The following is a 26609-nucleotide window of genomic DNA, read 5'->3' on the forward strand; positions in this document are numbered from 1 at the left end:
GGGGAGGGGGCGGGGCCCGGGAGGGGGGAGGAGCCTGGCAAGGATGAGAACTGCTCTAGGAAAAGGAGGGCGCAGGAGATGAGGTTCTTGAGGGGTCCCCGCAGCTCTGCCACGTGGAGACGGTGGGGGTGGCCCCCAAAGATGGAGGGCCCTCGCGTCCAGGGCGCCAGGCTCCGGTCCCGCTGGGTCGGAGTCCTCCCGGCGGGGAGTCCCGCCCGCGCGCAGGTCCCGGCCCAGCAGAGCGTGCAAGCTCGGGTCCAAAGCCCCGGGACCGGCGCCCCATCCCCAGGGGGCCCAGGAGGGCTCCTCAGGGAGGACGGCCTCTGCCGGCCATTGCTGTGCCCGAGGCCCGAGGGCCCCGCCAGGTGCCGATGGCTGAGGGGGACCAGGTCGTCGTCCTCACTCCCGGGCACACGGGCAGGACACGCTGTCCTCGGCAAAAGTAAAACAAAGCAACTGTCACCCCCTGGCGTGCAGATCCGCCCCTGGGGGCCCGGCCACCGCCGTCACAGATGCGCTGAGCAGAAGTGAGCCCCGTTGAGGGCCGGTCCAGACCATGACCCCGAACTGAGGACCCCTTCCCTGAACAGGGCCTCCCGCTGACCCAGGGCTCCCACGCCCCGGTCTCCAGGGCTGCTTTGGAGAGGATGCCCCGCACCCCGACTCCACCCGTTACAGGCTCTGTGCCCTTTGACAAGTTACGTGACTCTGCTCACCTTCGTTCCCCTTCTTTAACATAAGATTGGAAACACCAGCTTCTTTCTCCCTCAGATCCCTTCCAGAATGAGCTGTGTGCCTCGAGTTGAAAATAAACTTACATGCTGAGCAGAAACAAGCGCTCACTCCTCCACGACTCACACAGAACACCTCCGGCACCAGATGTGTGGGGTTTTCCCTTATCAACCGACTCTCTGGCAGCGGCTGGGTGTCCTGCAATTCCACGCTGGCCCCGGCTCCCTGGAGCGAGCTCCAGGCCGCAGGGTCAAGGGCTCAGGACTGCGTGCCTTCAGGGTCAAGGGCTCAGGACTGCGTGCCTTCAGATACTAGTTCCAAGTCCCAAGTCATTCACTTTTGACGAACCAGCTATACTCAGGGTCCCCACGACCCCCTCCTGAGGTTCAATAATTTGCTGGAGCAGCTCAGCTCACAGAACTCAGGGAGATCCTTAGGTTCACCAGTTCGTTATATGATAAAGGAAACAGATGAACAACCCGGTGAATAGGTATGTAGGCTGAGGCCGTGGAGGGTCCTGAGCACCAAGGAGTCAGGCTGTGCCACTCTAGGCACATGGTCATGCCTCCCGGGAAGCTCTCGAACCCCATACTTCAGGGACTCTTACGGAGGCCCCATCATGTAGGCACAATCGATTATTAACTCATTTCCCAGCCCCTCTTCTTCTCTAGAGGATGGGGGAGGGGCTGAAAGTCGTAAGTTTCTAATCATGGCTTGGTTTTTCTGGTGGCCAGTCCCATCCTGGAGTCCCCCAGAGTCACATTAGAATAAAAAATGTTCCTATCACCCAGGAAATTCCAAGGGACTTAATTTAGGAGCCTTGTGTCAGGAGCTGGGGTCAGAGACCAAATACCAGCAGGCGCCCAGGACAGAGTCTCTGTGTGTGTGTGTGTGTGTGTGTGTGTGTGTGTGCGTGTGTGCGCGCGCGTGTGTGTGTGCGTGCGCGCGCGCACCAAGGGTAGGCAGGCTGCGTTAACCTTGAGGGAGGCCGGGGAGGGTGATGGAGTCGTCCCCCATGCAGCCAGGGGAAACCATGGCCCAAGGGCAGGCAGCCAGACCCGGGGTTGCCCACAGCCCTCCCTTCACCCCTTCTGTGCCCCGCCAGCCGAGGGCAGGGGAGGGGCCGTGCCTAGGAGAGAGGTGACCATCCACCCGGGTAGATGTGCAGCAGGAGCCCAATCTCCGAGTGCCTCCCGTCTGTGGGGCAGCGGGACCTGCAAGGCCTCAGGGACTTCCCAGGGACCGTCACCTCCGCCTGCCGAGGAGGTGTGCCCTGGAGGACTTCCTGGAGGCCGCTGCTCCTCGCAGGCTGGTCGTGGGGAAGACAGATCGCGGCCTCGCCTTGCTGTGGGGCGCTAACCCTCTCTGCCTCCCCTCTCCTCCCACCCACAGGCCTGGCCGCCGTTTTGCAGAGCCCCGACGGGAACTGGGTGGCCCTGGGAGACGGCGCTGGGCCACTCCCCCGCCTGCTGGCCAAACCGAAGAGCGGCGCGTTCCAGGCCCTGGAAGCAGCCTCCGGCGCGGCCTCTGCCTACGAGGAGATGGGCTCCGACAGCGAGGAGGACTTTGACTGGAGCGAGGCCTTGAGCACCCTGTGCCCGCGGCCCCGGGGCCCGGCCAGCAACCCCCAGCCGCAGCCCACACAGGCCCAGGGTGCGGACCAAGGCCCCTCAGCCACCTCGGCCTCCTCGGGGCTCTCCCCCAACCCCGAGGCCATGTGCTCTGACTCGGAGACCTCCTCAGCGGGCTCCTGGCGGGAAGGTGGGCGCCGGGCCAGGCTGTCCTGGCTGCAGAGGAAGGCCCCCGGGGACCCCGCCGCGGAGAAGATGCGCCTGCAGGGAGAGCTGGACGTGAACTTCAACCCCCAGGCGGCCAGCAGGGAGACCTCGGACAGCAGTGAGCCCGAGGGGGTGCCCCCGGCTGCCGACCGGAAGGCCAGGAGGGGCAGAAGGGCCCGTGTGGGCTCGGAAGAGCCAAGCGAGGAATTGTCTTCTCCCAGCGCCCATTACCAAGGGCTGGCTGCGCATCAGGTAATAAAACCGGGCGCGTGCAGGCGCACGCACACACTTCTCGGCAAGGTGTGCCCTCTCTACCCTCCTGGTGCAAAGGCCTGGGTTTATAGTTCACGGACCCGGATTCTCGCCTTGGTTTGCTGCTAGGTAGTGGTCTAGACAGCCCACATCACCCCTCGGGCTCACGGCCTCCTCTCTGGAGATGAGCGCTTACAGGTCAAAGTGGGCTTGCAGTGATGCCCCAGGAACAAGTCGGGAATGCAGAGTCTCAGGCCCCGCCCCCCTCAACCCTGGGCCTGCGGTCCAAGGGGCGTGCGGATCCAGTTCTCCTGGTGATGCAGCGTGAGGGCCATGGCCTGGGGTCTGGAGTCAGGCGGCCTGGCTTCAAATCCAGCTGTTGACCTTGGGCGAGGGCTCAGGTCCTTCCTCTGTAAATGTAGATGATGTTACAGCCCATTTTCAAAGAACGGTTGTGATGTGTGCGTGAGGTAAGGTGCATAGGGAACTAAAGCTCCATCCTAGGCACGGTATGGGGGTCATGAAATGTGATTTCAGTAGGGTAACTGAGGGCGCAGTTTACTCACATTCTGCGGTTCTTCCGTCCACCTCACACCCCCGCCCGGGCTCCTCAGAGGCTTGTCTGAGGTAAGTTTACCTTGTCACAGGTAAGTTCCTGAGCCTCCTTTGAGACTGCGTGAGGTATGGCTCTCTTCATAGAAAAATGCACCCGTACACACACACACACACACAAATATACACACACAAATGTACACACAAATACACACACAAAAATATAAACACATATACACGCACATACACATACACACATACACACAAATATACACACAAATACACATATACACACACGAATATACACACACACAAATATACATACAAATACACATACATACAAATACACACATACACATACACAAATATGCAAATATACACATATATACACACACATATACACAAATACACACACATATATACACAAATACACATACACAAATACAAATATTCACACAGATACATACACACATACGCATACACACACACACATACGCATACACACATGCGCTCACATCACTTTACTTACAACCTCAGGTAGTTCGTGGACCCCCAGCCAGACTGATTTGTGTTCTCTAAACACACCTGCTCGCTCGCACCTCTGTGCCGTGACCACACCGTGCCCTTGCCCTGCCCTGCCTCTTCCCGGTGAAGCACATCCCGGCCAGCTGAATGTGGAACTTTGTGGAGCCCACGCTAAACTCAGTATTTTCTAAACTCGAAAGTTTAGAAATTCTCCAGTGCAGCCTGGAGAATTTAAATGGCCTCGTGTGAGCAGAGGATTGCATTTGAAACTGAGAGTCTAGTGGAAGAATCTAGATCATTGCCCCTGCCTTCTGCAGGCGCACATCACCGTCAGCCTGGCGTTCTACGCTCCTGGAGAAGCATCCCCGCTCCTGGGACCTCGCTGCATGCCCGGTGGTACTCAGCCCCCCAGCCCTGCGTTCCTAGCTCGGGTCTGACCAGACGCAGGCTCTGAGTCGCGGATTTGGATGTAGGGTTGGGGGGAGGAGATCACGGGAACCCCAAGAGTGAGCCGGGGTGTCGGGAAAGGCCTCTTGGGGAGCACTGTGGAGAAGTGGGGCTGAAGGCCCCAGCAGGGACGACCGAGAAGCCACGTGGGGCGCCCCTCCCACGCCAGGAACATCTATCCACAGCCCCCCACGCCCCATTGTAGAGAGCGGCCCACCCAAGAGAGCATTAACTCCACACACAACCCGTTTGCAGAGACATCCTTCCGGCGGAGGAGAGGGAGGCCCAGGCCTGAGCAGGGAAACCGTCAGTGGGCCACGGACTACCCCTCGGGACCTCAGGCGACTCAGCTAGCTCGAGGGGCCGCAGGCTGGGCCACCACCCGGGCCTGCGACCGTGCCCTCTTGGGAATATGGGCCAGACCCCTGCTCCCCAGGCCCCGTGAGGATCGCTGTAGACTCCGAGGCCCTCAGGTCACAGAACCTGGGCGGGTCCTGCCTGAGCGCTAATGGGTTGCCTAGGAAACACCCTTTCTTTGCTCCGAGGTCCCGCGTGCCCCTCTGTAAAACAGGACCCCGTACAGATCTGCGTGTGGGACTGTTGTGATCAGAGACTAGACCCAGTTCTGTGGACGTGAGCCGTTGGGACCTGGCTCAGGTGGGCACGGTGTGACAGAGCCTTTGGCTGGCGCGCCTGAGGGGTATTCTAGACTCACGCGCCCGCACGCAATGCCATGTAGCCGCAGCGTCTGGCTGCCTGAGCTTCCTATTTATCCTGAAGTGGCTCGAAAGTTGTCGTCTGGGGGCAGGAGAGCGCTGGGACCCGCATGGCTTCTGCCTGCGTGCAGTGTCCCGCCCTCCCCAGTAGGTGGCAGTGGGGTTGCACCAGCAGACTTCAAACCCGGCCCTCCTAAGGCGTCTTCCTCTTTCCTAGGGCAACTCTCTTCTCTCTTCCCAAAAAAAAAAAAATTAAAAAATTAATTAATTAAACACACACACACACACACACACACACACACACCTCCAACCTGAGGGTTGCATGGATTTTTTGAAAAAAGTATGAAATCTTTTGTACACATGTATGTACATATGTATATATGTATGTATAGGATTTTTAACTGTTTGCATGCTTTTTACCTATGCAAACTTCACGTAAAACCTGTGAGCGTACAGATGCGGTGCTCTTGACCGCAGCCAAGCCCCTGCCGTGTCCCGCAGAACAACTGAACCTAAGTTTGCGCATCAGCACACACGTAGCACGTTTAGGAATACAGTCTGGAAAGGAATCTGGATTTCAGCAAAGGCGGCCTTTCCTCTCCATGGCCTCCCGTCTCCTGCTGTCACAGAGACAGAAATGTCAGCGTACATCCCCAGGCAGGGCCTGGTGGGCAGCCTGGGGGAGGCAGCAGTGTGTCCGGCGTGCGAGCGGGAAGTGTGCACTTCCTGTAGCGAATTTTAAAACAATAATAAGTTCAGTAAAAGTCAGCCTTTTTATTGCCACCTTGCACCACACCGGGTCAGTTCTGAGCAGCGCACGTTATGGTTAGGCCTTCAGTGCCTCTGCTCTCTGCTTTTCCAGATGGTATGTGGTAAGATCTCACCTTATTTTTTTCACGTTAAGCATTTGTCACAAAATCATTCTTAAATAATTCATCCTGTATCTGCTGGCCTCAGGTGCCCCCTTCAACATACATTAACCTTCTTTTATTTCCACGAGCCTGGTTTCCTTATGCTCTGTTTTCTTCCACTGACGCGGAAGGTCCCATTCATGTACAAATGCAACTTTATTTTAACTGTAATCACTTCATAATGTACTTTGTATCTGGTACGTGATTTCCCTCCGTGGTGTTTTTTGTTGAGGATATTTTATAAAGTGTCTCAACTTGTCTCTATCCTTTACTCACATAAATGATTTTCTTAATTTATTATAGTTTATTGTCAGGTTGGTTTCCATATGACACCCAGTGCTCATCCCCACAAGTGCCCTCCCCCATGCCCATCACCCCCTTTCCCTCCCCCCACCCCATCAGTCCTCAGTTTGTTCTCAATATTTAAGAGTCTCTTAATCATTTGCCTCCCTCCCCTTAACTATTTTTCCCCTTCCCCTCCCTGTTAAGTTCCTCCTAATCCTCCTATACGTGCAAACATATGGTGTCTGTCCTTCTCTGCCTGACTTATTTCGCTCCGCATAACACCCTCAAAGTCCATCCATGTTGCTACACAAGGCCAGATGCCATTCTTTCTCATTGCCATGGAGTATTCCATGGTATAGATAAACCACATCTTGATCCATTCGTCCGTTGGTGGACACTTAGGCTCTTTCCATGATTTGGTTATTGTTGAAAGTGCTGCTGTGAACATTGGGTTACATCACATAAATGGTTTCTTACAATCTTCTCTTCAAGTTGAAGGAAATTCCAAGTTTTGATTCGATTGCTCCAAATGCATTTATCTCTTTGGGGAAAATGTGTGTCTGCATATGACTGACGCTCTCCTCCCATCGGTGCCCTTCGCATCTTCATTCACTCACTCTCTGTCAAGTTTTAGAGTTTTTTTTCAAAGCCCTCCTCTTTTTGTGAAGAAGTTCTTAAGTATGTCATACATTTTATTGACATTGTGGGTAAGATCTCTTTTTTATAGGTTTATTTATTCTTAAGAGACAGAGCATGAGTAGGGAGGGGCAGAGAGAGAGGGGGACACAGAACCTGAAGCAGCTCCAGGCTCTAAACTGTCAGCCCAGAGCCCGGTGCAGGACTCGAACTCAGGACCCCTGAGCTGAAGTCGGACGCTTAAGCGACTGAGCCACTTGGGCTCCCTTAAGATCTCTCTTTTATCCATTCCCTATTCTAATTGATTTCCATTGGTGTATAGAACACTATTGATTTTATATTTATAATTTTATAACTTAGCCCTAATAAATTCTTAGTCCCAATAGTCTTTCACATGATTCTTTTAGCTGTTCCTGGTAGATCATCATCTTGTCCACAAGGAAGGACATTTTTTATGGTTTTCTTCACGCTTTACACTTACTTCTCTTGCTCGTATGATGCCCGGCGACCATCTGTGTGCTACACTATGAAGCAGTCGTGACAGCCAGCATTTGGTGTCTGCCTTGCTCTGGTCCTTGGTCACCTGCTTCCGGTGGTGACTCCTTAATGTTTAGTAGGTCTGGTTTAGTATGTTACCTCCTATACCTTTAGTAGACATTCCAGAACAAAGAACCATCTATTTCTGATTCCCTAAGTGATGTAAATCAGGGATGTGAGCTTTATCAACTGCTTCCTGCCATCTCTCAAAATGATCCTATGGTTTTTCTTCTGTTGATGTTTGTAAATCACATTAGTAGATTGCTTCATCCTAAACGTCTTTTCATTTGCTGCATAAATCTTCCTGGATCCTGATTCCTTTCTGCAAAAGCTAGTTTCTATTTGCAGGTTTCCATTTTCATGCCATCTTGTTCAGCTTTACTATCAAGTTATACTAATGACTTGGCAAGGTTTCTCTGTTGTTTACTCTTTTCTAGAACACTTTATATGTCATGGTAATTTTCTAAAAGTTTGAAAGAATTCACCTACAGAGCTATCCAGGTATGCCCCACTGAGAGGCAGCTTTAGAGGTGAATTTTATATGTGAAATGTTTTATATATTTGAATAGGTAGAAAATACGTATTGGAAATAAATCAGAAAACAAGAAAGTAAAATGAAAATATTAATTGATATAAAAGCAAAAACAAAAAAAACCTTTTGAGATCAATTAATAAAATGATAATCTGGCTCACATACATATGTGTATATATGTGTGTGTGTGTATTCATTATATATAATGTAATATATAGTGTGTGTATACAAGTATACATATACATATACATAATTTCCCTCAAGTGCAGCTTTGTTCATGTCCCATAGGCAATGTAGTGAACCCCTTATCAAAATTTTGTAAGTAAATTATCATTTCCGACGTGAATCTTTTTAATCAAAATTAAGAGGTACTCAGAAAAGTAGATAACTTTCTGGTTTGTTTTGCTTTGTTTTTGTTGCCAATTTTTAGTGTTACAGCATTGTGAGCAATAAATACGGCTTACGTCATTTTGCCATTGGGATTTCCTTGGTGACCCAGCACGTGGCCAGTTTTTGTGACTGTTTCATGTGTGTGTTTGAAAAGAACACACATTCTCTGTTGAGTTCAGACTCCACGTACACTCGCACAGTGTTGTGCACGTCAGCGGGGTAGACAAGGTCCTGCCTCAGAAGCTCATGTTCCTTTGCCTTCATGTCCGTCAGGCTTCATTCCCCTAACTCCCCACTCTTTTCTACGGCTGTCGTCCTGCTTCTGTGGTTTTCTTACTTTCTGTCTCTTCGGACTCCGGCGACTTCCTGGAAGACAGGATAGCATGTGTGGGAGGCCCCACTCCCTGCGGGACCCCAGCCCTCGCCAGCCCCGATCAGCACGTAGGGAGAGCCAGCCAGGGGCAGGGGTCCTGTCCCACATCCTCTCACTGCATCCCCAGCCTCCAGCCTCACCTCACTTGTGCCTCAGCACCGGGAGTCGCTCCGTTCTCGGTTACCATAGACTGCTAGGTGCATTCCCCGACCTCCAGAACCCCAACCCCCGATGTCCGCCGATGGATGAGATCGCGCGTCAGAATCTCTTTCCCTCCAAAGCCCTGCAACAGGCATTTCACCGTCTCTTGACTTGGAGTGAATTGACACCTGAAGATGCCCTAATTCTTTCCTTTACACGCAATGGTTTCCTCTTCTCTTAGACCATTTGTTTGATTTGCCATAATCTTTAAAGAGCAAACATTTCGCCCAAATGGTAGTGTGTTCTCATTTCATGCTATTGGACATAATACAAGGAGCTCTTTTCTGCACACTTAGGTATTTTCCCAACCCTAATGTTTTCTTCTGTCATTTTGACTCTTCCTTCTTCCAGGCCACCTGTAATTCTTATGCTGGATCTTGGTTCTCTGTCTTCCATGTCTGCAGTCTTCTCTTATTGTTTTCCCCTTCTCCTGCTGATCTTGTTCCCAGCCTCTGGAATACCTGCCCAAATTTGTCCTCACATCAGTCATTTGTGTTCCCAGGATTAACTCTCCTGTTACCATCGTCAGATGTGAGTTCTAATCCTGATGCCACGCTTGCAATCTTTCTGGGTCTTTTGTATCAGCAGTCTCCCCATTTTATCTCATGCGACAGCCTTGCCTTTTAGTCTGAGTGTTTAGCCCTCATAACTTTCTATACCTCTTCATTGAGACTCTGTATTATTAGGCCTGAATGAAAACACAAAACCACTATCGGACATTGTGTCCTACTTGTTAGTAAAATTTATGTGATGCCTTTGTCAAGCTAGCTTTTGTTTCCTTTGCTCTGCAGTATTTTTCCTTAAGTTCCGTGTTAACTTTTTTCTATTAGTCATGGTTAAATGAGAGTAATGCTTCTCCACCCCAGTGTTTACCAGTATCTAGCATGCTCAAACCACTTCCCCTCTGCCAGCGTAAGATAGGACCTTTCTCTCACTCTCATTGTCTTGCTTTATGTTCTTTGAACAAATGGCTACGAGCCTACAGTATGTATACGTATGTTGAATGAGTGGATGGATGGAAAAGAACAATAATCATTCTATGTTTCTACATGGTTTTATAGTCTCTGCCCTGGGCGCTTTATATTTCCTGACCATACCTCCTGGGAGGCAGCATGGTACCATGGTGAGTTCTTTCCTCTGCCCACCTGAATGTTTGGGGGCAGATACTGTCTAAGTAGTTATAAAACAAGAAGGAAGTAAGAGGGCTAGAAGTAGGGCTTATCTCTGGGTGTTTCAAATGGCCCAACACCACAACAAAGGGCTCGAATAATGTGCTTTTGTTGGTTTGGTGATTGTTTTATCTTACTACTTTATTTTGTTTTATTTTATTTTATTTTATTTTATTTTTTTATTTATTGAGAGCATTTATCTTATATTCTGAAGCAGGGCTTGAGATGAGGAGGGCATGAGGGGAGGACCAGCAATTATCCTGACCACCTGGGAGATGAGAGTGGACAGGTCCCCACAGACTTTTTTTTCTTTTCAGTTCCTTTCCCTGGGCTTTGTGCTTAGTGAAAATTGTTCCCATCCATTTACTAGTAACAAGCTGCCTTCCATTCCTTTTTGGTTATGTAAGTTTTCACCTTTATCTGTATCTTCCCACACAGTTCTGATGGAAACTTTGGAGAGGTTGTAGAATGGCGTTTGCCACATGCCATTTTAAAATGGAAACCGGCTAATTAATTTTTCGTTGATTGAGACATCAGGGCTGCAGGGGGCTGCTATTTTCAGTTTCCTCTGGCGTTTCACTTTGTGTCGTGCTCATTAGTGGAAGTTGGTTCCTTGGGGGAAATCTGCCCCCTTGTCTAGCATGCTGGATCCCAATTATTCTTAAAAGGCATTTTAAGAATCTTGCCACATTGAGAAGCCAGTCATTCTTTATAACCAACAATCAGTAAATATTCTTTTATGTTGTGCCTTGCTACAGAAAGAACTTAAAGTGGTTTATATCAATGTAAACACAAGAGAATAAAATGAAAATATAAGAAAAGTAGGGCAAAGGGGAAATCAGGATAGGAAAAACAAATGAAGCCAGGAGGCATGTTAGTTCCCAATATGGATGCAGTGAGGTCCTAATCACCGGCCAGCAGTCCCAAAAATTTGGCTCTGAGCTTTCCAGAAGACAATAGGAAGAGAATGATGTGAGCAGCTTGCTGAGTCATGGAAACCATATTAGAACAGCGAATCCATTCCTGAAAGCCTGCTGCTCCTGGGGCTGGGATCCCTGAGAATTTATCCCCTGGGTCCCCATGGAGAGAACGCGGAACGTGTCAGCCTCCGCTGTAAATGCTCCGAACAAGCGCACACGTTGTCACTCAGCGTGGATCAGTGCGTCACCACGGCACAGTCCCGTCAAGTCCGTCTGTCAGGGGCCAAATACACCGACCTCTGCTGGTCCAGGTTCCTCGGGATTCAGCCTGGGGTACGTGGAGGAGTGGGTGTCTGCCTCCCCACGGCCTGGCTCGTGAGTGTCTTAAGTTCCGAATCCAAGGGGACGCTCTCGGACAAGTGCTGGCGAGACCACGGGCTTGGGGGGTATTGTGACAGCCCCTGCACCCCCAGAGCACCGAGGCAGCCAACAGGTGCGCCTCCCTCTGAGTGCGCCGAGGGAGCATCCCCCAAGCAAGCCCTTCAATCTGCTCCAGTTGAATTTGAATTTCCTCCGGTACACAGACCGAAGAGTGGTAACCCCCACACCCTGCACCCAATTCTCCACCACCAATATTCTTTTTTTTTTAATATTTTATTTTTTTTAAGTAGGCTCCACACCCAGCTGGTGTGGGCTCAACCCCAGATCAAGAGTTGCACACTCTACCAACCAAGCCAGCCAGGCGCCCCTTCCCCATTGATTTTCAGATGTTCTAAGGCAGGGAATTTTGCCTGAAATGCAAACTTAAGGAGAAGATAATATGTAATATGACTGAAAGCAGAATGGCTCTGAGATAGGTCTGCCCTTGCCCCTTACTCCCGCCTACACCACAGCCTAAGCACATACAAATAATCACCAGGAAACAGTTTTGAGTGGGTGTGACCAATACCCCCTCAACTGAAGAAAAATCTTAAGTCGGGTATCTGTCAAGTGATGCCCCTTGAACATGAGGACTGCTGAGTGTGCTCTCCAGGGTAGCCTCACTGCAGAGAACAGGTCTAGAAAACAAAGAGAAATGCTTGCTGAATAATGGTAATTCTTTTTTTTTTTTTTAATTTATTTATTGTTGAGGGACAGAGAGAAACAGAGCATGAGCAGGGGAGGGGCAGAGAGAGGGAGACACAGAATCTGAAACAGGCTGCAGGCTCTGAGCTGTCAGCACAGAACCTGACTTGGGGCTCGAACTCACAAACCGTAAGATCATGACCTGAGCTGAAGTCAGATGCTCAACCGACTGAGCCACCCAGGTGCCCCTAACGGTGATTCTTAAATACGATCGTGTGTCATAGGCTCTATTGAGAACGTGATGAAAATGAGCTTTTCTCCCCATTGCGTGTGTTACATGGGGCAGCAGTGGGCCGGCGGGGGTGGGGGGCAGTGGTGCATAAACACAGTCCCTCAAAGGTTTACACTCAATGTCAAAGAGGTTTTGGAGCAGGAGCTTCTCGGAGGCTCCACAGACTGGGTTAGAAGTCCTGCTGGGTAGGATTTTTAATCAGGAGTCCTGATTTATTGGACATTAAGGATCATCCACCAAAAATAATGACATTAGTTTTGCAATAAGGTAAATTATAGTCTTTATTTGGGGCAGATATTAAATACCAGGGCTAATTATCAGTTAAGCCCTTTCCTTCTTTGCGCAATCAAACCTCGTTAACTCCACAGAGAAAATGTTGAGCTCTCTATTCCGGATGGCTTGGACCTGAACCTAGCTCACTCAGAATCGATAGCAAGTCTTAGACACCAATGAAAAGAAGGGGATCTGGAACATACCTCAGCTGCTGTACCCCAGTCCCTGCCCTGAATGTCCTCACTTTTAGGAGAATTTTCCTAATGATTCTGACTTGCATGTGGGCATTCAGGTCCAAGTCTAAATGGCCATCAAAATCCAGAGGTCACATAACTTAAGTCTCCACTCAATTCCAATGCAGAGTCAAAGAAAAAAAAAAACAAACAACAGATGAAATCCACTGTTAATGATGCTTTATTCCTAACAGGTTTCTCTACAAAGTGATAAACTAATCGTGGTCAGAATGAAAATAATTGTGTCTCAAATGCCTGTTCTTTGAGTAAATATTGACCTGAGAGGCCCAGGCTAGTGATTTCCTAGCTACTTTATATGGGACTGCAGTAATGGGACTTATTCTGGTGAATAAGTACCTGCCCTTTCAGTAGAGGGCATAGTCTAATTCTGTCAGGGAGGAGAGTATAAGGAGAGGAACATGGATGAGCGGCAGAGCCCATCAGTCGGGGAATGATTTTTTGTTCTGGGAGAGAGAGATGTGCCCCAGATTAGATTAAGGTCTAATTCATTTGGGTTTTTTGGTTTTTTTTTTTTTAATTTTTTTTTTTTTTTTTTTTTTGGAGAAAGAGAGAGAGTGTGAGTGCGAGAGAGGCAGAGAGAGAGGGAGACAGAATCTGAGGCAGGCTCCAGGCTCCGAGCTGTTAGCACAGAGCCCGACGTGGGGCTCGAACCCATCAACCATTAGATCATGACCTGAGCCAAAGTCAGACAACCGACTGAGCCACCCAGGTGCCCCTTGTTCATGTGTTTTTAAATCGTTTTTATAACATTTAAGACTCAGAAAACAGCCTGGGATCCACACAGGACAATGGATGTGTCATTGTAAAAGCTAAAATTAAACCTTCCAGATCGGTATCTAGGTGCTAAGTTTTCACAACCTCCTTTAGCAAATGCATCCGCAACAGCTGGCGCCCGCATCTGCCTTCCGGACGGTTCCGCCGGCCAAACCCAGGTCCTTCCGTGTGAAGGAGTTCTCGCCGAGGCAGAAAGAAAGAGATTTTCGTGTTCAATTTGATAAGATTACAGGTGATTCATTCCCATTTTCACCATGTTAGTTGGCCCAGGGTTTGGTGTGTATCTGTGTATGTGTCCTTATCACAGCAGGTAGGAGACAAATAAATGCCGCAGTCACCGGGGCACAGCGTATGACTAAAGCTGGATTTGGGCTGGTGACGATACTTGGGGAGAGGACACACCTCTGCCTTACGGCACCAGAGACGAAATTGTCTCAGAAGACACAGGTCAGCGGGGGAGCCAGTCCCGAGGCTCATTCTCTCTTCTCTGGCTTTGGGACAGCTCTGCCAAGCGATCTGCGAGTAAAACCGCGTGCCTTTGCCACACACAGTGGTCCCAGGGCGGGGGCACCATAGTCAGGCCCCTTCTCTGAAGTTCACTAAAATGCCTAAAAGCAAGCTGCAGACACTGCTGTTTTAGGTCAGGTGCGGTATTTTTCCCCAGCGGGAACACGGAACCGTGAGGACCCTAGGACACGCTCAACCAAGGCTGACACGGAACGTGTGAACGTGATCCTTGAGCCGGGCTTTTGTTCAGAGGTGGAGAAAACGCTGAGTCTCCCACCGCTCCCTCAGTGACCTGGCAGCTGAAAGTCGGGCTTTGTGAAAAACCGTTCCCAGGACTGGGGTTGCTCGGTCTGGAAGGCGTTGACCTTCAGACGTGTGGAGGATTTTGATAAGGACGATGGGGAGGCGTAATAGGAGAAAAACGCTTTAAATTAAAGCAGGCAGGATTTCCAGGTGCATAAAGACAGATCGCAAGGGTGAGTGAAGGTGAGAACACTTCATCCTCTGAGGAAATATGAAGGAATTCGTCTCCAGAAAGCTTCCAGAAAAAGTATCGTCTCCCTCATTTAAGCTCCCGCTTCATAAAAGATGAGATTGAATCCTTTGCCTGTCGGGTTCCATCCCTGTTCTGTGGTTCTGCTGTCTTTCTCGTATGAGCTCGCGTTCACCTAGAGCATCTGGCCTTGTCTCGGCAGAATGGCAAGAGCTTGGCCCTCAGGGCCAGGCCGTCTGGTCACTTGACCTTGGACAGCCTGCTGAGCCTCAGAGTCCCCGTGGCTGCGCAGGGAGCCTCCAGGACACCTGAGTGAGGCCCGCGTGTCCTGTGCTGGCGCAGCGCTCACCCGCGCTGGTGCACGCGGCCCCCACGCTCACAGCCCCAGCACCCTTATTTACTTCCCTCTCTGGACTTCTCAGACTTGAGTGTTCGTACGTTTCCCAGGGATTGTTCCGAGGGTATCCGGTTCGATTCACAAGGTCCATGGAGGTCACGCTGGCCACCCTCAGTTGCCCTGGTAATCCGGAAAGTGCCTTCTTTTTAGGCGATGGATGGAATGAAAACCAAAAATTAAAAATTATTATAAATAAGGGGCGCCTGGGGGGCTCAGTCGGTTGAGCGTCCAACTTTGGCTCAGGCCATGATCTCACGGTTCGTGGGTTCGAGCCCCACGTCGGGCTCTGTGCTGACAGCTCAGAGCCTGGAGCCTGTTTCAGATTCTGTGTCTCCCTCTCTCTGACCCTCCCCTGCTCACGCTCTCTCTCTCTCTCTCTCTCTCTCTCTCTCTCTCAGAAATAAATAAAAACATTTAAAAAATTATTGCAAATAAGAACTTCCTGACCACCAAGAATGTATGAACAGACCCTTGTTTCAGAAACCGTACCAGCTTATCTTAGTGAGTATGCCGTCATTAGGTGTTTAAAAATACACTTTCTCATTTAGCCGGGTCACCAGGTTCCACACACTAAATTCATGTGTGCAAGAAAAAGGTGACCTTGTATCCTTCTGTAAATGCCTCACCCTTCCTCCTCTGCCTCCCCACACTGCACAGCCCGCCCCCCCACTGCACAGCCAGCCCCCCTCACTGTCCAGCCAGCCCCCCCCACTGCACAGCCAGCCCCCCTCACTGTCCAGCCAGCCCCCCCCACTGCACAGCCAGCCCCCCTCACTGTCCAGCCAGCCCCCCCCACTGCACAGCCAGCCCCCCTCACTGTCCAGCCAGCCCCCCCCACTGCACAGCCAGCCCCCCTCACTGTCCAGCCAGCCCCCCCCACTGCACAGCCAGCCCCCCTCACTGTCCAGCCAGCCCCCCCCACTGCACAGCCAGCCCCCCTCACTGTCCAGCCAGCCCCCCCCACTGCACAGCCAGCCCCCCTCACTGTCCAGCCAGCCCCCCCCACTGCACAGCCAGCCCCCCTCACTGTCCAGCCAGCCCCCCCCACTGCACAGCCAGCCCCCCTCACTGTCCAGCCAGCCCCCCCCACTGCACAGCCAGCCCCCCTCACTGTCCAGCCAGCCCCCCCCACTGCACAGCCAGCCCCCCTCACTGTCCAGCCAGCCCCCCCCACTGCACAGCCAGCCCCCCTCACTGTCCAGCCAGCCCCCCCCACTGCACAGCCAGCCCCCCTCACTGTACAGCCAGCCCCCCCCGCACTGCACAGCCAGCCGTGTGAACTAGACAGTCGAAGAACATGTTGCCTCTTGTGATTTCTCTCTTCAAAACTGTCTTGCCTGGGGCCCTGGGGGGCTCAGTGTATGTGTCCCACTCCTGATTTCAACTCAGGTCATGACCTTGCAGTTCATGAGATCAAGCCCCTTATCAGGCTCTGTAGTGAGCATGGAGCCTACTTGGGATTCTCTCTCTTTCTCTCTCTCTCTCTCTCTCTCTGTTTGTCTCTCTCTGCCCCTCCACTCTCTAAATAAATAAATAAATATATAAATAAGTAAATAATAAAACGGTCTTTCCTCTTCTAGGTAAATAATTAGTCCTCCAGCCCCCCACGTCTCCACTTTTGCCATCTTGGGGCACCTGTGGGGGAGCTTCTGTGACCTTGTGGCTTCAGGGCCGTCTTAGAGCTAAGCAGGGCCCCCGGGTCCTTGCAGGTCTCCTCAGGGAAGGGGTCTCTGTTCACAAAGTCACTCCCACCCCGCTGGCATCCTCAGACTTGAGAACCCGTGGTCTGTTGCCCGTGTGCATGGTCAGAATCCGGCATCTCCCCGTCGGTCCCCACCGTGGCTGGCACGTCATCGCCCCTGAGTCCCGGCTGCCCGGCCCCAAGGCAGCCACCTCCCCGCCCAAGGAAACACTGGCAAGCCCACCTTCCAGAACCACCGACGATCTTCCGTGAGCCGGCTCCCAGATGCTCTCGGCACCGCACAGGAGCCGGCAGAGGCCCGGAGCCCCGTCAGGCCTCCGTCTGAGGCCCTTCCTCAGGGTCTGATGCAGCTCTGACACAACAGCCCCAAATTAATGCGGTCCGAAGGGTGAGAGGCCACAGGCAGCCTGTGCGGCTCCTTCTCCCTGGATCCCGACTGAGGAGCAAGCAAAATGCAGCATTTGAACTTTAGGGAACTTTGGTCTCTAGAAACTCTTCTCTCTTTCCATAAAATCTGGTTTTCTACACCGTCACCACGTTGTAGAGGTCGTGGAGTGAGCTGATCAGTGATCCTTTCGTTCTGGATCTGAGCTCTCCTCCCCTGGGTAAAATGTGGCAACTGAGAAACATTGGTTTCTTATTTTCAAAGGAATGTCATCCCATTAGACATACCAGTGCCAATCCACAAAGTGGAGGGAAAGCACCGGTGGGCAGGCAATTCCGATTTTCAACCAATTATGGGGACTGTCTTATGCCCAGGTACCCATCTTGCTGAGAGGTACCCAGCTTGCCCTTAACGAATTCCATTCTCTGATTATTTTATTTTTCAAGTCACAAAAGGCTCTTAGAAGTCTCCACCGTCCTGCCTCTCATCTTCTCTAAATGCAGAGTCCAGGTTCGCAACAGGCTCTGGAATCCAACCACCCTTCTCCCCCTTCCTTTGCTCTGCTCTCAGCTGGAAGCTTGCCATTCCCTCTTCGAGTAACGTGTATCTCTCTACGCCAGGAAGTAGGATTGTGTATTCTTTTCATTGTTTCTTAGTCTTTTGGGGGCAAGGATGCCAGGGAAAATCTGATGAAAGCTAGGAACCCTCTCCCTAGAAAAGTGTGCGTGGAAACGGAGGTGTGCAAACCGTATCAGGGGTCCTCAGAGGCCAGCCACAGACCCTGTTAGCTGAGACCCCAACTTAACACCTGTTGTGCCAGCCAGCTCGCCTGGAGACTGATGTTAAAATCGGTATGTGGGGAAAACCTGTCAGTTTATAACAGAGTGGGGATGGCCTGATCCTTTGTAGACGGAAAAAACAGACACATTTTCCTTTGGAGATGCAAATATTTGTTGATGTTCTTGGTAAATATGACGGGGCCAAATATTACTCAATTAGTTTTGAAGCTCTGGTGGCTTTTGATAACGATGCTTCCGTCTACATTTGTGGTATTACGTCTCCTAATGTCAGATCCCTGTGCATGAACTCTGGGGCCATCATTTATCATTAGTACAATTCTCAACATTCACATAAAGCTGGACATATATCCTGATGATCTCTAGGGCTTCATCCTTTAAAATTCTACTCAGCTGTCAACGATTCCTAGTTCCCTCCCAGTGATACCCCCCCGACGAACTAGGTAAGGGCTGCCCCCCCAAGACTCATCAAACGCTCACGTGTGTGCAGCGAAGCCAGTGTGTCAGGACAGCGTCTCTTCACCACCCTATGAACACCACCAGAGCAACACAATTGCCGCCCCCACCCGTGAGCTCCAGTGGCCAGCACAGACCGGCACTTAGTAGGCACTCAGAACGCATTTGCTGAATGTAGACCGATTCGCCATTGACCAAGTCTGAAGGTTCTGGTGAGGTAAAGAAATAGGCCAAAGCGACAGAAAAGCAAACCGGAGTGAAGACGAATAGCACACACTGCTGCTATTTCAGTGCGTGAAATCTGTTGAGTGAGCTGGAAAGAGGTTGCCGGATGTGGGTTTGTGGCCAGTTGCTGACTTCCAGGCTAGTGTAGTGCACGCCACGTGGCAGCAGCGGAACTATCTGGTAGACAAGCCCAGCTCCTTAGGCTCATCCTTAACCCTCTACAGTCTGACCCACTCCCATTTGCCCCTCCCTCCAAACCCCCTACTCTCCCATTCCTGAGCCTTATGCCGGCAGCCACACCAAGCGATCTCATGCACCCTGGGTCTTACTGGCCATGCTGCTTCCTCATCAAGAATGCCTGGGCCCACATCTACATACTAAAATTTCCCTGTCTTTCAAGAACCTACTCAGAGGCCATTCTTCCCATTTAGCTTCCCTGTATCCCCAGACAAAAGAATTCCGAATTCTCAAGCACTCTGGGAGAACTGGTCACCTCCCATGAGCCCAGCTCATCACTGATTCTGCTCAGGACCAGGAAAATAGTCATTTCCAGTGGATGCTTTTTCTTTTATCAATCCAGTGGCTCTTTTTTTTTTTTTTTCTTCAATTCTACGTCATCTGTTTCCTTTATGTAGACAGCTGCCTTTCGCATCTGTCCAGTATAACTGTCTGGTAAATTTGATGCACAACCATCACAAAGAATTAAAGAATCTGTCACACATATAGCAAGACGGTCCAGATTCTTACTATAAAATATTATATGATGAAGCTCTTCCTGTTGAATGACTAACTGCATGAAAATACCATATTTCCGTTTGTCCTTATAAATACATTATTTCCTCATCGATTCTTCAGTTTGAGGATATTCACCTTGAGGCACTATCATCTGAAGACCCTTGGGCTGAGATTTTACTTACACAATCAACTTACCATCATTGTTAGCATCTGAAGATCTCTCCTCTTTGAATTAATCCCCTGAGTCATCTAATCATGGCGAAATGGCATTCTCTATCACTTTTCTTCTCTCTGCAGTTATGGAACATTTTGAATTCTCAACTGTATGCAGTGAGCTAAAAGCAGACTCAAAATGGTGATGATTTATTTCATTACTGAATATCCTTCCAGGCAATTCCATTCTTCCGTTTTAGTGTTTTGGTGTCTTTTAGCCTAATTGGGAACAATTGATGAGTAATGATGAAAGATAATTCCCAGGACGATGAAAGAGCAAAATATTTCAAAGGATGGGAAAAATAAGATCACAAAGATCCCGTCATGTACCATAGATTTATGAGAGGGTCCAATGAACCCACATAGTAATTACAAAATAGAATGAGTCTTATTTTATTTTTTAAAAATCAGTAAATTTTCTCTTTGTTCTTAAGAAACCCTTCAAGAAAGAATAAGGGAATAAAATGTCAAGCCTTATAAATAGATAGAGCAACTCAAAGAGAAATTTAAGAACTAAAGTTTGGTCTAATGGACCCCGATGGTTTGCTAAGGGTTATCTTGTTAAAATTCCATACACATCTGTCCACCTTAAGGCCAAGGACAGAGCGGGAGTCACAATCTCCATGTGTTCAGGAATCTACTCCCAGAAGAAGCTTCAGAGGTATCCACCAAATGGGTAGTAGGAGCCAAAGCTGTCATTACTAAGCGGGGAGTGCACTTATCAAGGGAAGGTCACACAGTATTGCGTACAAGGACCTCACGCCATCTCACAGTCTTTGCCCTTTGCCCAGAATGCTGTGCTTCCCTGTCTCCCTTTTAGCTCGGTAACTGCTGCACCTTTGCATGGCCACTTCCACGAGAAAGCTGCCCCCAACTTCCAGCCCTGAAGGAAGTGCCCCTTCGTGGCCCATCAGAGCGCCCTTCCCCAGCCCCGTTCTCTGCACTCAGCACCAGGACACTTAGCCCCCGAGGTTTCAGTGTGTCCCCTCCACCAGGGAGCCACCGACCGGGCATCTGAGCCTCCTGCTACCCACACCGGGCTGCCAGTGGGCGCCCGGGAAGCAAGCACTGAATTCCAGCACGTTTCTGAGCACAGACGCTCACCTGCATGAAGCCTTTAACGAAACGTTAGGTTGCGTGTATTTGAGAAAGTAAAAGTGGAAAGGAAAAGGCCACCCGCAGGGAAAGCAGGTCAGGTAAGAGAGCTTGGTTTTCCTGGGCCGTGCTTCCCGGGGAGGCGAGGGGAACCAGCAACAGGGGTGTGGCAGACGAGGCCTCAGCTCGTGATTCTGATTTGCACGTAGGCGTCCGGAGACCCGTCGGAGACCGACATCAGCAACGGGGCTCTGCACCCTCGGGGCCGTGGGGCCGCCCAAGAGAAACTGAGAAACAGGCTGTACGAGTTAGCAGTGAAAGTGAGTGAGAAGGAGACATCCTCGGGGGACGATCAGGAGTCGGAGCCCAAGGCGGAACCCCAGAGCCACAAGGACTGTCTGTCCCCCGAAGAGAACGGCCAGGACGTCCAGGAGGAGCTGAAGAAGGTAGGCGCCGCGCAGCACTTGCAGACGGTGTGGTTCGTGCAGCCGGGCGCGGGGAAGGTTGTGTACTTGTGCAGAAGTGTGCTAGTGTGCTGGGCCCCCCGCGAGCTGTCTCAGATGCCTGTCCCACGCGCACGGGAGAGCCCCGGAAACCCCAGCTGTTTGGCCCTGAGTGGTTCATGCAGGAAAGGGGCCATGCACATCCCAGGCCTCTTGAGCCTTGTCCCCTCCTTGGGCTAACCATCCTTCACAAGACGGCCCTTTATTTTCGAGTCCATAATTTATTTTTTTTTAATATTTACTTGTTTTTGAGAGACAGAGCACGAGCAAGGGAGGGGCAGAGAGAGAGACACAGAATCTGAAGCAGCTCCAGGCTCTGAGCTGTCAGCACAGGGCCTGACACGGGGCTGGAACCCACAGACTGTAAGATCATGACCCTAGCCGAAGTCGGACGCTTAACCGACTGAGCCACCCAGGCGCCCATATTTACTTATTTTGTAATGTTTTTATTTATTTTTGTGTGGGAGAGAGAGACACACAGAGAGAGGGGAAAAGAGGATCCAAAGCAACCTTCATGCTGATAGCAGAGCCTGATGTGGGGCTCGAACTCACAAACCATGAGATTATGACCTGAGCAGAAGTTGGATGCTTAACCAACTGAGCCACCCAGGCGCCCTCAAGCCTATAATTCAATGCTCACGGTCCCTCACGTTGGTAAAGGACCATGTTCCCTCCCGCCCCTGCCCTGTCCATTAAGAATTTTGCCTGTGGGTTGAGAACATCTAGCCGTCCCTCTTTTAGTCAATGCTGAAGCTTCAACCCATGGTCCTTGTGCTGAAAGTGGCCTTCTGCACCATTGAGCTCTGCGGTGTGGAGCTTTGGGTGTGTCTTAGCCTCAGAATCCTCTCCCAGACAAACCCCGTGTGGCATCCTGGTGTTTTAAACAGTTAGAAGTCCCCCAGCCCCACCCCCATCGAGCGCCCACGGGCATTGCTTGGAAACCACAGCAGGAAGAACCCCTGGTAGAAAGGGAGTCCCGGGCCCCCTGACCCCCAGTCAGTGCTCCACCCCCGTCCTTCCCTCCACAGCTTCTCAAAGCACATCCGTGCTAGACTTGGCCACACTAGAGTCGAGATAGCGCTGCGGCTTCCACTGGAAGAGGAAGAAGCTAACGTTTGTTGAGGGCCTCCTCTGTGCTGGGGGCTTTGCTTATTTTAGTTCATTCATTTCATGAAAGCCATCGGAAGTGGGTGCAGAGGAGGAAACAGGCTTGTTCACTAGTAAGTTTCAGAGCTGGGCTACCTCGCGCATCTGCTTGGCCTCACATCGCAGGCTCCTTCCCTTTCAGCGCGCCGCTTCTTCTGTAACTCGGATAAGATCTCGCCTGGAAACACCTCGATTTCTTTGCACTTGCGGTCAGTTTTTTCCCCTATTCTGAGAGTACATTGTATGGGCTAACAAGTTACCGGCAGCCCATGTGAATGGGGGAGTGAGCCCCCTTCGCCTGCTCAACACCCAGGCTGTGAGAGCCCAGCCCCATAGTGCAGGTGGATGCTGTGGAGAAGCCGGGCCAAGCCAGGAAAGACCGCAGACGGTCGAGAGCAGGCCGGAAGGATGTGGGCGCCATCTCCCATGGCTGAGCCCCTGAACCCCCCAGCGGCTCAGACTGCCTTTCACTCATTCCCATCCCACCCTCCATATCCACTGGGTCCCTGTTCTCGTGAATCTATCAGGCCCTCTGCTTGTGGAGAGCGCACACGTCTTTCGGCCGGCATGCCTGTGCGCTGGAGCATGGAGCGTGGGCCTCACAGGCAGCCCCTCCCAAGAACGTGGGCTCCAGCCATTTCCTCCTCGATGGTAATGGGCTGTGCTCCTCTCTGTCACTTGAACCCCAGTCCGGTCCCACTTGTCTGCAGAACTGAGAGCCGGATGGCAGCTGAAGAACATCGCATTATTTCCTACAATGGCTCCGCACCCTACCGGCTTTGCTGCCTGGTGTTCACGAGGCTGCAAACACTCTTGCTGTTCCGGCATTCGAGGCCGCGATGAGCCATGCGCTCCCGCCCCTCGTCGGCCAACAGGCTTCACCTTCTGGAGGCACCGCCACCAGTCGGCGCTCGGTTCTCCCGGGCAGAGTGAACAGGGAAAGGGGGAGCCAGGGGGCAAAACTCTTAGCCCCCCATCCTTCCCCGTGCCTCGCCGAGCAAGAAACTGGGAGCATTGTTGAAAGCACTAGGTTTTATTCAAGCTCCCAGATATGCCAGTGTCTCAAGATTTAAATCCTTCCCCAGCCTATCACGAATGAGTGCATTCAAATATCCATCAGTTTATCACTTGTTGTATGTAAAAATCCACATAAGAAGACAAAAAAGGTATTGGCACACATTTTTCCCATCAGGCAGGGGGCTAAGAGATGGAAAACAGAAATACAGGTTTATATCTTCAATATCATTTCGAAGCAGAAAGATGCAGGAATAGGCTTCCAGATTAGACACAGCCATGCAGTTTGCAAACTCTGTGAATTTTGGTTGATGTCCTAACTCACTGCCGGGGCTTCGAACAAGCCAGTGTATCCTGCCTCCCGCTGCTCCCCCGTCCCTCCAGGCCCTGTGCTGGCTCCCAACACCACGCTCGGGCCCACACCTGTCTTGTTTTTCAGTTGATCCCTGGGACCCATCCCAGGGCTTCAGTGTCGATTGGATAAACAGTCTTGGCCTCATGTGTAGTATGAGGATAACCACGCCCAGTAATAGAGCTGTAAGGGTTGAGTTATGCAGCCTAGGGTTGAGCACATAGCAGGAGCCCGGCAAATATCACACCCCCTGTAACAGCCTCAAAGAAAAGAAACTTCACTGCTGTGAGGTCACATCTGTCTGCTGGGACTGAGGGAACAGCTCTGCACCTGTTTGCAGTCAGCACCTGGCATGTGGAGCATAGGTCTGTAACCACACCAGGCTTTGGCATGCGATGAAGAGTGTAAGCAGGAAGACACAGCATCAGAATGCCCCGGGTTCCCACCTTCAGGATCAGAATGACTGTGACTAAATCTCGGGCACCTGGGTGGCTCAGTAAGTGAAGCGTCTGACTCTTGATTTCAGCTCAGGTCATGATCTCGTGGTTCGTAAGTTCTATCCCCGCATCGGGCTCTGCACTGACGGCACGGAGCCTGCTTGAGATTCTCTCCTTCTCTCTCTGCCCCTCCCCTCCTTGCACTCTCTCTGCCTGTCTCAAAATAAGTAAACTTAAAAAAAAAAAAATAACCGTGACTCCACCTGTGATCCAACCACAGCTAGTTTGTACCGCACAGTGGCCCAAAGTCTAACTGCCCGAGGGCCTCTGATGCGGCAGGAGCCCCTCTCCCTGCATGGAGGGCAGGCTGGAGGTGGGAGAGCGAACACTGCCTGCGAGCGCCCATAACCAGTGACTGAGGAGAAGAGGGTAAACACCAGCTGTTTGGCCTCCACCGGCCTGATGACTCTGGGGCAGAGCTGCACTGACTCCCCGAGCCTCCCCAGCACCCTGAGCTCTAGGCGGCCATGCTGCTGAGCCGTCCTCACTGGCCCCCTTCCCACCCCTGCCCCGCTTCCTCCTTCCCCATCACTGTTTCCCCGGACCACCTCCCGAACAAACTAAATCCCTGTCTCGGGTCTGCTTCGGGGTGATACCAGACCAGGCCAGTAACCAAACAGGAGAAAGGTAGAGTCCGCAGTTCACAAGTACTTCAGTGTTGTGACGGCGTAGGCAGGGAGGATATCCAGGTGCCCGATTGGCTGCTAATGGCCTCTGCCTTCCTGCGAGGAGCCTGGCCTCACTCAGAGAGGGCTTTGCCCAGACACTACTGCCCCTGCCTCCACAGCTGGCCCTGCTCCCCAGGAGCCAAAGTGGAGTAATGTGCCAGTCCCCACAGACACGTGACATCAGTGGCTCTTCAGTGTCCTTAGTATGACAGCCATGTGGGAGCTGGGGCTTCAGAATTCCATCCAACAGCAGAAGAACCGTTTTAGAAATATGCTTTATCTTTTTTTTAAGTTTTTTAATGTTTACTTAATTTTTGAGAGAGAGAGAGCACACACGCATGAGCAGGGGAGGGCAAAGCGAGGGAGACACGGAATCCGAAGCAGTCTCCAGGCTCTGAGCTGTCAGCACAGAGCCCGACGCGGGGCTCGAACTCACGAACTGTGAGATCACGACCTGAGCCGAAGTCAGATGCTTAACTGGATGGGCCACGCAGGCGCCCCTGAAACATGCTTTATCTTGATTGGAGTCAGCCCTTTGCTGTAGGCAGACCTGTCATCTCGGTGGCTCGTGGGGGATGGTCAGCACCATCTGCACTTTAACCAACCATAGAAGAAGCTTGCAGAGCGTGGGGCCAGCTCGGAAACCTCTCGGGAACTGGATTCCCAAAGAGTCGTTTTAAGTCATCCTGTTCCATCAAGCCTCAGTGGTCAGTCCTACAAACCATGCAATCCTTCGAGTCCAGGAGTGAGCACGTACTTCTTGTCTACCACTGGCCAGATGGCCATGCCAGTGGTTCTGGGAGAAAGTCCTGGCCAAGGCGGTTCTTAGATCTGTCTGCCTCTAGGTATGCAAGGGCAGCATTCCTGAAAGAAGGAGCAGAAGAATGGCCAAGAACTCCTGGCCTGAGTTGGGAGACTACATTCGGGGGCTGTAGCCCCCTAATCTTTCCCATAAACCCCTAATCTTTCCAGGCTTTGGAGCAGTGGTCCCCAAGTCCCCTTCGGGCTCCAAACTCCCATGGTTCTAGATATGTAATGGATTAGATGGATTTTTGTTTCCTGACATAGTATCATGTATGACACTGTTTGTACGACAAAATACGTTCCATGGGTCAAGCTCTTGGAGTTGGAGTGTCTGTTGAAGGCCCAAATTAGTAAATTCTTACATTATAGGCAAATTCGTATATCCAGTGTCTTAAAAGCATTTTATTTCAAGTGGCTTTGTTTGTCATTATTCTAAGTAGCTGGACCACTGTGCTTCGCTTTCACAAGGGAGTCCCAGACCTGCAGATGTCACCCGTATTTGTAGTTTCTTGAAATAATTTTCATTAAAGTATTAAGACTTCCCTGAACTATGAAATGACTTTCTCCCCAAACAAGAGACAAATTTGTGTATCTTCTCCTGGCTGCTCCCCAGTGACTAACACCAAGGGAAACACAGTCCTGGTCATGATCAAGGAGACAGATCTGTTAACTGTTCCAGAAACCTAGAGCCTTGGGCTTCTGAAGTTTAACGTGCTTGTGAAAAACTTTTTGTTGATATTGGTGTTGACATAAAGTCAAGTGTGTCCACATGGGTCTCGCCCCTGTAAAATAACTCACCCTGTAACATAAGGATTCAGTGTTTTTCGTTCCAAGTCATATTCTATTTGAGAGGAGTTTCTTCCTCTTCAGTTGATGCCAGAGAGAATATAGTGTTAGATACTGACTTGTATCTTACAAGTGACTGGTCTCAATAGATCTGTGCCTGTTGAAGAATTAGCACCACTTTTCTAACTTTCCATTTAACTGTTTTCCCAGTTGCAGGAGG

At 51.0% G+C, this 26609-nt stretch overlaps 1 protein-coding gene and 1 long non-coding RNA gene across 3 annotated transcripts in view; one reads left to right on the forward strand and one right to left on the reverse strand.

Moving 5' to 3' along the window:
• Positions 1 to 26609, forward strand: part of MYRIP (myosin VIIA and Rab interacting protein) — a 263471-nt gene that overhangs the window by 201253 nt on the left and 35609 nt on the right. The window contains exons 9-10 of the mRNA XM_077754495.1: positions 2125 to 2762; positions 20829 to 21065. Of these exons, the coding sequence (XP_077610621.1) occupies positions 2125 to 2762; positions 20829 to 21065 (875 nt within the window). The remainder of the gene's footprint in view (positions 1 to 2124; positions 2763 to 20828; positions 21066 to 26609) is intronic.
• LOC144223533 (uncharacterized) overlaps positions 25128 to 26609 on the reverse strand; it is a 13760-nt gene continuing 12278 nt past the window's right edge. For both annotated transcript variants that reach the window (XR_013332727.1, XR_013332725.1), the window contains one exon: positions 25128 to 25663. This is a non-coding gene — a long non-coding RNA (uncharacterized LOC144223533). The remainder of the gene's footprint in view (positions 25664 to 26609) is intronic.

Source organism: Crocuta crocuta, unplaced genomic scaffold (assembly GCF_008692635.1).
Source record: "Crocuta crocuta isolate KB4526 unplaced genomic scaffold, BGI_CrCroc_1.0 scaffold70, whole genome shotgun sequence".
NCBI classification, from domain to species: Eukaryota; Metazoa; Chordata; class Mammalia; order Carnivora; family Hyaenidae; genus Crocuta; species Crocuta crocuta.